Source organism: Camellia sinensis, chromosome 8, assembly GCF_055761805.1.
Source record: "Camellia sinensis isolate YWXY chromosome 8, ASM5576180v1, whole genome shotgun sequence".
Taxonomy (NCBI): Eukaryota; Viridiplantae; Streptophyta; class Magnoliopsida; order Ericales; family Theaceae; genus Camellia; species Camellia sinensis.
In genome coordinates, this window is record NC_138968.1 from 37,148,280 (window position 1) to 37,160,735 (window position 12,456).

Consider the following 12,456-nt stretch of genomic DNA (forward strand, 5'->3'; position numbering starts at 1 on the left):
TTCTTCGCCTGCAACTGATCCCCTCTGACCTCCTCTATTCCATGTTCTGTTGGGAACCGTAATAGCTGATGCAATGTTGAGGGAACAACCCCCATTGCATGCAACCATGGCCTTCCTAGGATAGCATTGTAAAGGGAGGGGGTGTCAATTATGGTGAACTCTGTTTTTAGCTTCTTGGTGCCAGCCTGCACCTCCAAACTTGCTGCTCCCAGGAGCCACGTTGGCGTTCCATTGAACCCAACCATTAGGCCATTGGACTGCTCCAAGTTATCTTGGTGAAAGCCAAGCTCCTTGTAACACCTGACATGCATGATGTCATAAGAGCTGCCTTGGTCAACTAGGATACGTTTCACTTGGCGCACTCCAATTTGGAGGGATATTACCAAGGTATCGTTGTGTGGATGTTGCACCATCTCTAGGTCTTCCTCAGTAAAGGACACTACTGGTCCCTGGCTTTTGTTTGCCCTAGGTCGCTTCTTCCTGACCTGATACACATGTTGTAGGTGTTTCACTTTCTGGGTTTCCCCCCTTATCTCATTCTCATTTACCTTTGGGTGAATCACATTGATCACTCGAGGTCCGCCTGCCTGCAGTTGTGGTGCTGGTGGAGGAGGTACTGTTGGTGCCTGGGATAGTCTTGTTTGTTCTTCCCTTGTCCTAGCCTCGTCCACCAGGTTCCTTAAATAGCCTTGTCTTACCAGGTCTTCTAGATGTGTCTTCAAGGCTCTACACCCCTGAGTCAGATGTCCAGCCTCATTATGGTAAGCACAGTGCTTGCCAAGGCTTCTTCCCATAAATTCGCCCGATACCCTTGCTGGTGCTCTGTAATAGGGCTGATTTTGGATTTTCTCCAAGAGTTTGTAGATAGGGATTCGAAATACGGTTGTGACTTCCTGTGCAGCCCTTAATCCTATCTCTGGTTTGTTGTATCTACTATCACCTCGGCCTCGCTTTGGGGAGCCATTTTTCTTCTCTGGTTTCGATGCCTTTGTCCTCGGTGTGTCCTCCTCGACCCTGGCATACTTCTCTATCTTGGCCATAAGCTCCTCCATACTTTTCGGCAATGTCTTTGTCAGTGATTTTCGAAGCAGGCAGTCATCTTTCAATCTGTTCTTAAATGACACAAACGCCACCTCTTGGTTGTATCCTGGTATTGGGTTGAATACCTCGTAATACGTTTTGGCATAGGCCCTAAGGCTTTCGTCTTCACTGATTCTCAAGGCCATCAGGGCATCCACCCTCAATGGTTGTAACTTGTTTGTCATGAACTTGGCCACAAACATCTCGGCCAGGCCTTCCCAGGTTTTCACAGTTCCTTTTGTCAACTTGTGAAACCAATCTGATGCAATTTCCCCGAAGGAAGAGGGAAACACCTTGCAGAGCAACGGCTCGTTCCTAGTGTACAATGCCATTGAGTTCAAGTACAAGCCGATGTGAAAGTTGGGGTCTGACTTACCATCGTATATCTGTAATCTCGGCATACTGAACCTTTTCGGGGCTTCAAATTTCTCCAACTCCACCGAGAATGGTGTTCTCGGCTTGACCGGAGAGGTTATCTCGGCATCTTGTTGCTTCCTCTGAAAGTAACCCCTCAGATCCTCCTTGGTCCTTCCAGGAGCTCGGCTATCAACGGATTTCAGCCTTTTTGGTGTGCTGCTTCCAGTATCATTGTGAGTCCTTTTGGACCTTTCTCCGTTGGTTGCGTCAAAACACAGCTCCTTCCCCGGATCATGCCGATGTACTTTGGGGTCAACTTCCTTGGTGCGATACATCCTCTGTGAATCTCCCCTTCTTGATTCTCCTCGCTCGACCTCCCTTGAAGGCCGGTGAGAATGTTTCTCGGTTCTATCGTACTGAGGAGCCGTATGAATTGTCCTTTGTCCCCCTGGCTGGGCATCTTTTTTGGTCGTTGGAATCGGCGTATCTTGTAACGGAAACAGTGGTTGCATAACGTTCTTTTATATCATGAAATTGACGACCGATTGTAGGTCTGCCAATTTGTTTGCCAGTTCCTTCATCTCATCGTCCCTCCGCAGGCATATATCTTTCCATACCTGGAGGTCGTCTTCGTTATAATACCCGCCTCGGTCTAATTTTTTTGGTACGTCACCCTCCTGGCCGACGTCCTTCTCTCTGTGATTCTTATCACGAGTCTCGTCGTTGCCGTTGCCTTCTTCAACGTCAAGGTCAATAGGTTTCCCACGCCAATAGGAGTGTCGTTCCCAACCTTCTCTTTCTGTCCGTTACTGGCCATCTATTCTCCTTTCTTTCCCACAGACGACGCCAAATTGTGTGAGTAGATTTCTGACCACACTGCCAAATTAGTATTCAACTGGAAGCACTGGAAAAATGAGATTACGCCTGAATGACCAGTAATAGAAAGATGAGATTCCGACGGTGGTTCGTCCACCCGGGGACACTCCGACGATCAAGTCAGTTATCTCTCAAAGATAGTAAAAGTACTTAATTCACTATTCAGCATATAAAATGCGTACTTTAGACCCATGGGAGTGCCTCTCTTTTATAACCAACACAAACCTAATCCTATTAGAAGCCTAGCTCCAATAGATTCTGGATTACTGCTAATCTTGGACTCCTAGTAGGATTGGAATAAACTCTCTGAGAGTTTTATCTTTATCCAAACTGAAGCCTTCTCTCGTTCTAGGACTCTTGTCCCTTATCTACTTATCCCGGACTCCGGTATCTTCGGAGATAACCTCGACCTATCCGAGATCATCTCGGCGTCATGATCAGGACACATGGCACTTCGGCTGACACTTCGGTGCCACTTCGGCCACGTGTTTCCATTCAAAAATTATGTCCCCACAGCTTGGTGGCTCAAGTTTTGAAAGCTAAATATTATCCTAATTGCTAGATTCTTGAAGCATCATTAGGGACGAGTCCATTATTTTCGTAGAGGAGCATTTGGAATACGCGATCTGTTCTGTTAGAAGGATTAAGATGAAGAGTTAGAAATGGGGCTCAAATCCGAATATGGAATGTCTCGTGGAAGAGCATTTGGAATGCGCGATCTGTTCTGTTAGAAGGATTAAGGTGGAGAGTTGGAAATAGGGCTCAAATCTGAATATGGAATGAAAAATGGGTACCGCGGCCGCATTCATTCAAAATATGTTCCCCTCCTACTTACCTAGGTGTAAATGATATGGTGAGTGCACTGATTGATCATGATCTGGGGAATTGGAATGTTGAAATTCTTGGTGCTTGTTTCCCACCCTATTAAATTAAGGTAATTAAATCTATACGTGTTTGCCCATATATGTTGGAGGACACATTAGTGTGGCATTACACAAAACAAAGGTTATTTTCTGTTAAATCGACTTATTATCTTGAAATGGATATTCCTAGTAGGTATCAGCAAGCCTCCTCGTCGGATGGTGGTGGGGATAGGGCTAGTTTTTGAAAGAACTTATGGAATATGAGGCTTCCTGGTAAGATTAAATTTTTTGGCTGGAAAATGTGTTTGGAAATTTTACCGATGCGATCTAAATTGCGGGCCCGAAAGGTGTTATCCAACGATGATTGTGGTCTATGTCATAAGGATTCTGAAACAATTCATCACTATCTTTTTTATTGCCCTTTTGCCAGAAAGGTGTAGGAATTCAGTAGCCTTGCTTTGGTTGCTCATCGACAACAGGGTGGGGCATTGTTCGACTGGATTATTAAGCTTATTTGGTATCTTGATTCTATGAATGGGGAGCTTTTTTTGGTGACTTGTTGGTGCATTTGGACACACTATAACCAGGTGGTGTTCAATAACAAGCTCCAATCTGAGATGGAGCTAGCTCATTATGCATATGGGTATTACCAAGCAGTTTGTGTAGTCTAGTGTTGTGTTCAGGTGCCACAGAATGTTCCAATGTAATCTCGATGGATACCTCCTGAGGAAGGGCTAATTAAGATTAATTTTGATGGGGCTTGCTTTGCAGAAGAAGGACTGATTGGTGTTGGGATTGTTGTTCAGGACCACAAGGGTGAAGTGATTGTTGCCATGTAGGCGAACAGAAAACCAGTTATGGATGTGGAATGTATTAAGGCCTTTGCAGCACTTGCAGCTATTCAGTTTGCGTTGGATCTGAGATTATACCACATAATTCTTGAAGGTGATTCGATATTGATCATTCAAGCCCTTCAATCCTCCTCGGAGTCATTGGCATCTTTTGGGCACTTTGTGGAGCAAGCCAAGTCTCTGTTGGCCAAATTCCAATCCTAGGAAGTTAAGCATGTGAAGTGGCAAGGGAACTCAGTAGCCCATTGTCTAGCTCGAATGACGACTGCTATAGATGGCTTCTCAATATGGTTGGAGGAGGTTCCGTTGTCGTTACGCTCTCTCGTTAGGAGGGAGGCGTCTTGTTGAGTCTTTTATTCTTGTTCCTTTATACTTTTGACTATCTAATAAATAAATAAATAAATAAATACAACTTTCCAAAATAAAAAGAATTAATTAGTTCATAAGAAAACTCTTAATATTAAATAAATCAACATTCTCCCATATGAGATTTATGGGCAAATTTTTCAATTTTTTTTTTATAATAATTTTTGCCTTATCATTTTATTACTATTATTGATTATAGAAAAAGCAAAATAAATAAACAAAAAGAAAAATCTAGGCTATGATTAATGATTGACCATGTTGGATAATTTTTTTTTGATAGTGATTAGGGGTCTGTGCAGTACAGTTCAGGTGGTTTAATAGTAAAATTATAAATTAAATGGCGGATTGAAGAATTGACAAATAACTAATCGCGATTTTAATAGTTTGGAGCGGATGGGTAGATTCAATAATATTTTTAATCAATTATCAAGTATTCGCATAATATATAACATTAATTTACATAATATTTTTCATATATATAACACAAATTAATTTTACATAATTCTTTTTATATATATAACTACTAACTTATCACATTTTAAATCTCTCACACACTCATTTTTACTTTAATATTTCATTAGAGGTTAAAAATATATATATATATATATATTAACTATAGTGGAGCAATTTCAAAGACGGGTTATAAATTTTAAAGTTTAATCTGCGATTAGTAGATAGAACGATGTAAATCGTTGCGATTTTAACGAATTGGATAGTGTTTTGCGCAGACTTAGTAATGATTGTAGTTATGGCAATGGTGGTGGGTTTGCACTACAACAAAATGCACCTTTGGCGACCAATATTGGCGACTAAAAAAAATTTAGTCGCTAAAAGTTATGAAATTGGCGACCAACATTTTTTTTAGTCAGCAAAAGTAAAATATTTCAGTACTAATTTTTTTTAGTCGGGGTATATTCATTATTGGCGACTAAAAAAAATTTTAGTCGCTAAAAATGCCAGAATTGGCGACCAAAAAAAAAACTTAGTCGCTATATATTGACTTTTGGCTATTAAAATATTTAGTCGCCGAATGAGAAATAAAAAAATTATTTTTTTCTCTTTGGCGACTAAAGTTTTAGTCACCAAAAGTTTACTTTCGGCGACAAAAAAAAAAAGTAGTCGCTGTATATTGACTTTTGGCTACTAAAATATTTTAGTCGCCGAGTGAAAAATTAAAAAATTATTTTTTCTCTTTGGCGACTAAAGTTTTAGTCGACAAAAACTTACTTTCAGCGACAAAAAATTATTTTAGTCGCCTTTAGCTGACAAAAAGTTTTTTTTTTTTTTTAATATTTGGTAACCTATCTTCAGCGACTAAAATTTAGTCGCCAGATCTGTTCAAAATTTTACTGGGAAAAATTTCATATTGGCGCCTAAATTTTTGCCCAAATATATTACTCCTTCACACGGTTCTTTATCTCTCTTGCTCTCCCTCTGTCTCTCTCTCTCACACAGAATCAATTACTCGTACTACCCTCTCGGCTCCCTCGAATCGATTGTGAACCCGATTGAGGCCACCTTGGCCACGGAGGACATGGGAGCCGGACGCTTCACACTGAACATTTCTACGGTTAATGGGTCGGTGGCGATCGATACAAGAATCATTCAGGCTTCGGTGACACAGATTGTGCTTGATCAAAACCCAGTTGCGATTTTTGGGGTTTCGAGAGTTTTGTTGCTGAGAGAGATATTTGGGAAGAACCCAATCGTTGATATCGCTGATGGTGGTGCTCAGTCACCGGATGTTTCATTATCGCCGAAGAATTCGCCGGAATTGTATGTGTCGCCGAGTCATTTGTTATGGCCGCTGGGTCAAGAAATCCGATACGAAGCGGCTGGGAATGGCGTACAGAGATTCGTGCTTGCTCTTTGTTGTATAGCATTGTATCTATAGGTACGAGATTGATTATTTCTCATCATAATTTTTAATTTTTTCTTTCTTTTTTTTTCTGAGTTTGTTTGTGTATTTTTGCGATTGATTATCATACGACTAATTGAATTTGGGGCTACAAAATTATTCAATTGAAGTCAAATGTGATTCCACTCCTTGTTCATGGGTTGGAGTCGAATATGACCCCAATCATCACCACAACCACTTTGTAGTTTCTTTAAACCTCACTGGTTTTCAAATATTGGGTTGATTAGGACCTGAGATAGCTAAATTGACCCAATTGAAGTCCATTGATTTCAACAACAATGGTTTCACAGGCTCAATCCCTTCTGAATTAGGTAATTGTAGTCTCATTAAATACTTGGAACTCTTCCAAAACAGCTTCACTGGTGATATACCAGAGAGCTTTGGGAATTTGTTGAATTTGAGATTCATAAACTTGTATTCTAGTTTCATGAAAGGTTCAATCCCTGAATCCTTGAAAGGTGTAAAGATCTTTTCATCAATTTGTAACAAGAATAAATCTTACTATCAGTAAGATTTTTTGCTCAACATCTGTTTGTTGGAAGTCTCATGAGAGGCCATGCTACATCACTTTGTTGAGTATAATTTATTTTAAAAAAAGACATTTAGCGACTAAAAGTTTAGTAGCCAAAAAAAAAAAGACATTTGGCGACTAAAACTTTAGTAGCCAAAAGAAAATTAAACATTTGGCAACTAAAATATTTCGTAGCTAAAAACAAAAAACTAAATTATAAACACACTTTTACTGACTAAAATTTTAGTAGCCAAAAATGTAAAACTTTAGGCTACCAAATATTTAGTAGTCAAAAGAGGAACTCTTTGCCGACTAAAATTTTAATAGCTAAAAAGGTGGGACTTTAAGCAACTAAAAATTTGGTCGCCGAAAAGGGTCCAATTTAATGTAATGCCCAACCTTTTGGCGACTAAATATTTAGTCGGCAAATGAATACATTTGGCGATTAAAATAATTTTAGTCGCCAATTAGCTTTCCCGACTACTCTTCGGCTACTAATTTTGCGACCAAAAAATTTAGCCGCTAAAGCCCTTCGGCGACTAAAAATTGACTTTTGGCAACTAAAAATTTAGTCGCCAAAAGTGAAAATTCTTGTAGTGTTGCGTGAGTTGTGGTAGTGGTAGCGATGACAATATATCAAAAATCATGGTAGTTGTGGTGGGATAATAGAGGTAATGGCAGTGGTGATGGAGTGGCAATATTCATGAGCCTCTAGCCTAAAAATGTATTTTGCCTTTTGAAAGTGAAAAGTATATTTTGGGTTAATTACATCAAGACATTCTTAATTATTAGTGATTGTCACTTTATCCCTCGTATATGAAAGAGTAATTAGAGACTCTAAAAGTTTTACCAAAATTTTTAGTAAATGTTGCATATGAGTGTGGGACTCACATGATGTGGATCCTACACCCATGGATCTTCCATACATATGAGACATTTGGTAGAAATTTTGATAAAACTTTTAGAATCTCTAGTATTTTTGTATATGAAATCGTACATGTTGACTCTCTCAACTCAAGTATAAAATTATGCAAATACTCCCCTTTTGAAAGTTGTCTACAGGAAGTAAAGATGATATTTTTTTTATAGTTTAAGGAGTAAAATATGACTTGTTTTAGGTACATAAGAAATGAGCAGCTTATTGGCTTATTTAGGTCACATTATCTACTTTTTTGTATATCTTTTCGTACTAATCATAAAAGCTAAAAAATAAATGAAGGAATAAGTGGATATTCGTTAACAATAATGACTTGGACCCCCTTTTTTTCTCACCCCCTTGACCCCTTCTTTCCATAATTGGTCACTTTTTTTTTTTCCCTTCTCCTCTAATCACCACCCGCCACGTGTGTGTGGGGGGTGGTAATGGGAGGGGGTCTCAATCATCACCCATTTGTTAATAGCTGAAGAGGTCTTGGTGTGATTAACCCCTTTTGCCAAAATAAGTTTATTTTCAATTAACAACAACAACAAACAAACAAACAAACAAAAAAACATATTTTTCAATTTTTATTTTTTGTTGTACAAAATATTTAAAACTATAAAATAAAAATAATTTTCGCCAAAAAAATGAAGCCTTGTACAAAGTAAAAGATGGGTTGAAGATGCGTGAGTAAGAATAGTTTCAAGTAATGTAGAGAAACTAATTATAACTTCCGTTTGGAATGTGAGTTAACTTTTAAGGGTTTGTTTGGTTTGTTTTTGGGAGAGTTGTTTTTGGAAAAAAATTGGAGAGAGAGTTTAGAAATTTTTTTGGTTTGTTTGGTTGTATATTTTGGGAGAGTTATTTTTTTAGGAGTTTGGGATGATTTGATATTTTGAGAGAATTTGAGTGGATGTGTGTGAGAGAAAAAGTGATTAAGAAGGAGAAAGGAGAAAGGAGAAAGGAGAGAGAGAAAGTGATTTTGAAAATTTTTTGAGAAAAACTCAAACCAAACAATTTTTTAAATTTTTTTTTTCTAAAACTCATCTCCCAAATGCAAACCAAACATACTCTAAGTTTTTTAGCTTTTTGACTATTTTAATATGGGGTTAAAAAGTCTCGTTTGAAATTGATTTTTTAGTTTTTTTTATTTTTATGAGAAAAAAAATGAAATGATTATGATTTAGATATAATATTTTAACCTATTTGGCTAAAATAATCAATTTTATCTTATATGACTAAATTAGCCCAAACGGACATGCTAAACGAACTCATAATGAACACAAATATCAAACATTGGGGTTTGGTCCAATGTCCAATTTTTAAAAAATCAATAAATAAAAATATGTAATAAATTTTTTTGTAAATTTTTGTATTTAGTGATTTTTTTAAATAATTTTTTTCACAAATATTTTACTGTTTAAATGTATCTAGATTAAGTATATTTATAAAAAAAAAAAAATCACTTAAAATATTAAAATATTTAGAAAACATTAAAAAAATTACAAAACTATTTGTAAAACTCAAAACCAAATAATAGTGCTAAGAACAGATTATAGAAATATAGAATGAATCACAAAAAATCTATTGATAGACTTAAATTTATTTTGAATGTAGAACCACCATAACTGAGTTTAATCCCATGCATCTATTGCATTTTTTGTGAACTCTTTCACGATTCATTTGATGATCTTAGCACAGCTCATAAACAAAACCCAACAAAAAAACAAAAAAATGCTCCCAAAGTTTGCATTCCTATAAAGCCCACATCACTCTGAAGCAGACCCAATGGGCTGCTGCTGCTGCTTACCAACAACAAAAGCCCCAGTTTCCCCATGCTTCCGCGGACCATCATCCTTCAAACACCCATCCAGCACAACCGTCAAATCAAAGGGCGGAGCATCGGTGGCGAGCCACCGATCAACGTAGAAGATGGTTTGGCTACACTCCTTGTGAGGCCCAGTAGAAGTGACCTCAATGTACTCGCAAAACCAGCCGTGATGGGCCCCTGACCCATCGGAGGTGAGGTTGAGGTGGCATAATGGGCCACCGATGCATGGGCCTCGCCCACTGAAGATGTCGAGGTTACCCATCTCAAAGTAGTCATGGTTGCGGCCCATTAAGCCCCACAATTCCAAATTTGGGATCCACACTGATCGGCCACTTGAGTCACCTAAAGTCACGCTAATCGCCGAGTCTGTTCCTGATTTGATGCCCGAGCCTGTTTGTACATAAAGTGTGTATACACACTCATTTGGTATATCATTCTGTATGAAATCACAAAGGTTTCATCAAAAAAATTTTTTACCATGTCAATTGCAAATATTATAGATTCTCATCTATTTGGCGATTCTTTTTTACTTGTTACCAATTTTTTTGCAATTCTCCCTATGTAAAATGAGATTAAAAGTTCAACATAATATTTTTTTTTTGGCATACATCTAAAATAAAAATGATATATATTTCCAAAATTTTATACATAATTATTGAGAAAGAAGCATGATGTGACATTGAAATTTTCAAAAAATATAAATCATCATAATCGATCTTTTGCTTTAAAAATGATAAATCAACACTTGTCACATAATTTTATATAATTTTTCTATTTATATAATATTACTCCATACAAAAAATATTATATAGATCTTACTATTTAATGGGAGGGGAAAATTAGTCTAAACTCTCCCCAACAATCCATGAACCAATATTGAGAATAGTTATATATCATTGATTTTTTTTGTCATTATTTTTTATCACCTTCATCTACGCGGATATTGATGTTTGATTCTCTTGGTGATAATTATTCAGGACTTAATAAAATCAAACAATATCTTATTACATAATATGATAATAATACAAACTATTAAAAAAATGGCATATAACAGTCATCTTATATTTGCACGTGTGTATATACAATTATGGGATGCAATGCAACAACATGAATGAGAGAGCATCCCAGTCTGATCTGCATAGTTGAGGATGATAAAATGTATGATAGGGATCTGATAATGATGTTGATTGTTCACCATTGATCATCATCAACAACATCCTTATTAGATCTGATCATTGGATATTGATTTTTTTTTTTTTTTTTTTTTGGAGAAAAAAATTGAGATCCAAAGAAAGAAATGGTGAATAATTAATGGGGTACTTACAGAAGAGTCTCCCGCAGCAGCTACAGAGAGGAAGACGGCGATTGAAATCACGGCAAAGAAGCGGCAGCTCATCATCACCGTCATCTGCATGATCTGTTTTTCTGTGTGTGTGTGTGTGAATGTATAATGTGATGGAGGTTATGGGATAGAGGAGGAGGTGCAGTGTAGGATGTCATTTATACATGCAGTGGGAGCAAACTTCTTCAAAAGGACATATGTACCCCCTCTCCCATTTTTTTTTAATTTTTATTTAATTAGAATATGTCAAATAATAAATAAGAAACCAGAAAATAATTATAAATTAATAAAGTGTGACTGGGAATACGGCTATAAACAAATTAAAGTTAAGCCAAGTATTAAGTTGTTTAACTTGAAAACTTTCTTATTTACATAGCGAACATGAACTTGATGAGTTTCAAAATGTGTTTAAATTTGACTCCTTTATATAATGAATCAATCTTGAATAAATTTGTAACAAATCAAACACAAATTTAATTCGAATAATTTAATCCGTAGACATACCTTCAACACAACTGACAAGGATGCAAAAATAACAACTAAAGTTCTCAAAATTATATCCTGCTATACTTTATTGATTTATAATTATTTTATTTGTTTCTATTTATCTCATATTCACTCTAGTTCTTATTATATTATAGGCCTTTAGATTGTAGAAGGAATGATATTAATTTGTAAATTCTAACAGTAGGCTGTGAAAAATATCTGATTTTCTAATTTAAAATGGTACAACCATATTTTTGGAAAGCTTAATAGCACCAAAAGCATTCTTGACAATTACTCTTAAATCACATAGATAGGCATTTTTTAAATTTTAAATCAGATTTTTTGCTGCAAAGAAATTCACATTTTTCTTCACATTCCTGTTACTTTTCAAAGTTTTATTTTTTTATTATTTATTTTTAAATACTTTGGTCTATTATCCATTTTGCAAAATAAGACCATCCAGATAAAAAGCATAGTACTTTTTTGAGTGCCCTATTGTCACTCAAACTTTATGTGAATTGACAAAAATGTCTTTTGATTATTCACCTAGTGAGAGCAAACAAAGGCATTTTTGTCATTTCACCAAAAAATTCCTCACAAGTCCCTTTTTTTTTTTAAATTTAAAAAAAGTAAAATAAAAAAGTCATGTAAAAGATAAAAAGGGAAATTACATACAGGCAGGCAGAAGAAAGGAAAAAAAATTACGAACACATAAAATTACTAGTGTATCGATAATGAGATGCAAATGAAAGACTATAAAAGTATAAATATCACTTGCACCCTTCATGTGTAATTTTTTCCCCCTTCCCTCACCTCCATGTAATTCTCCCAAGATTAAACGGTGGCCACGTTCACTTTTTCTTTCTTTTATTTAGTTAAAACTTAAATAAAATATTCAATTTCTTTTTAAAATTTCGGAATCAATTTCAGTAAATAATGAAAATTTAAAGCCAGCTGTGTGTGATCATGCTGTCCACTCATGCGCGCACACACAATTCAATGCTTTTTAAAAAAAAAATCATAAATAACTCAAAAACTATAACTATATTTTTCTAA

General features: G+C 36.3%; 1 protein-coding gene across 1 annotated transcript; it reads right to left on the reverse strand.

The window, feature by feature from the left end:
* Positions 1-9,310: 9,310 nt before the first annotated feature.
* On the reverse strand, positions 9,311-12,344 carry LOC114304807 (PLAT domain-containing protein 3). The gene is made up of 2 exons (XM_028249957.2): positions 10,897-12,344; positions 9,311-10,008 (listed from the first exon to the last, which is right to left on the reverse strand). The coding sequence occupies exons 1-2, from the start codon at positions 10,984-10,986 to the stop codon at positions 9,511-9,513; spliced, it is 588 nt and encodes a 195-aa protein (XP_028105758.2). The 5' UTR covers positions 10,987-12,344; the 3' UTR covers positions 9,311-9,510.
* Between the last annotated feature and the right edge of the window lie 112 nt (positions 12,345-12,456).

What these genes read in the sequence shown, in the direction of transcription:
- LOC114304807 (XM_028249957.2), bottom strand. Translation starts at nt 10,986, where the DNA reads ATGCAGATGACGGTGATGATGAGCTGCCGCTTCTTTGCCGTGATTTCA. An exon ending in CTGCTGCGGGAGACTCTTCT is followed by an intron (nt 10,009 to 10,896) that starts GTAAGTACCCCA and finishes GATTTCATACAG; the next exon opens with AATGATATACCAAATGAGTG.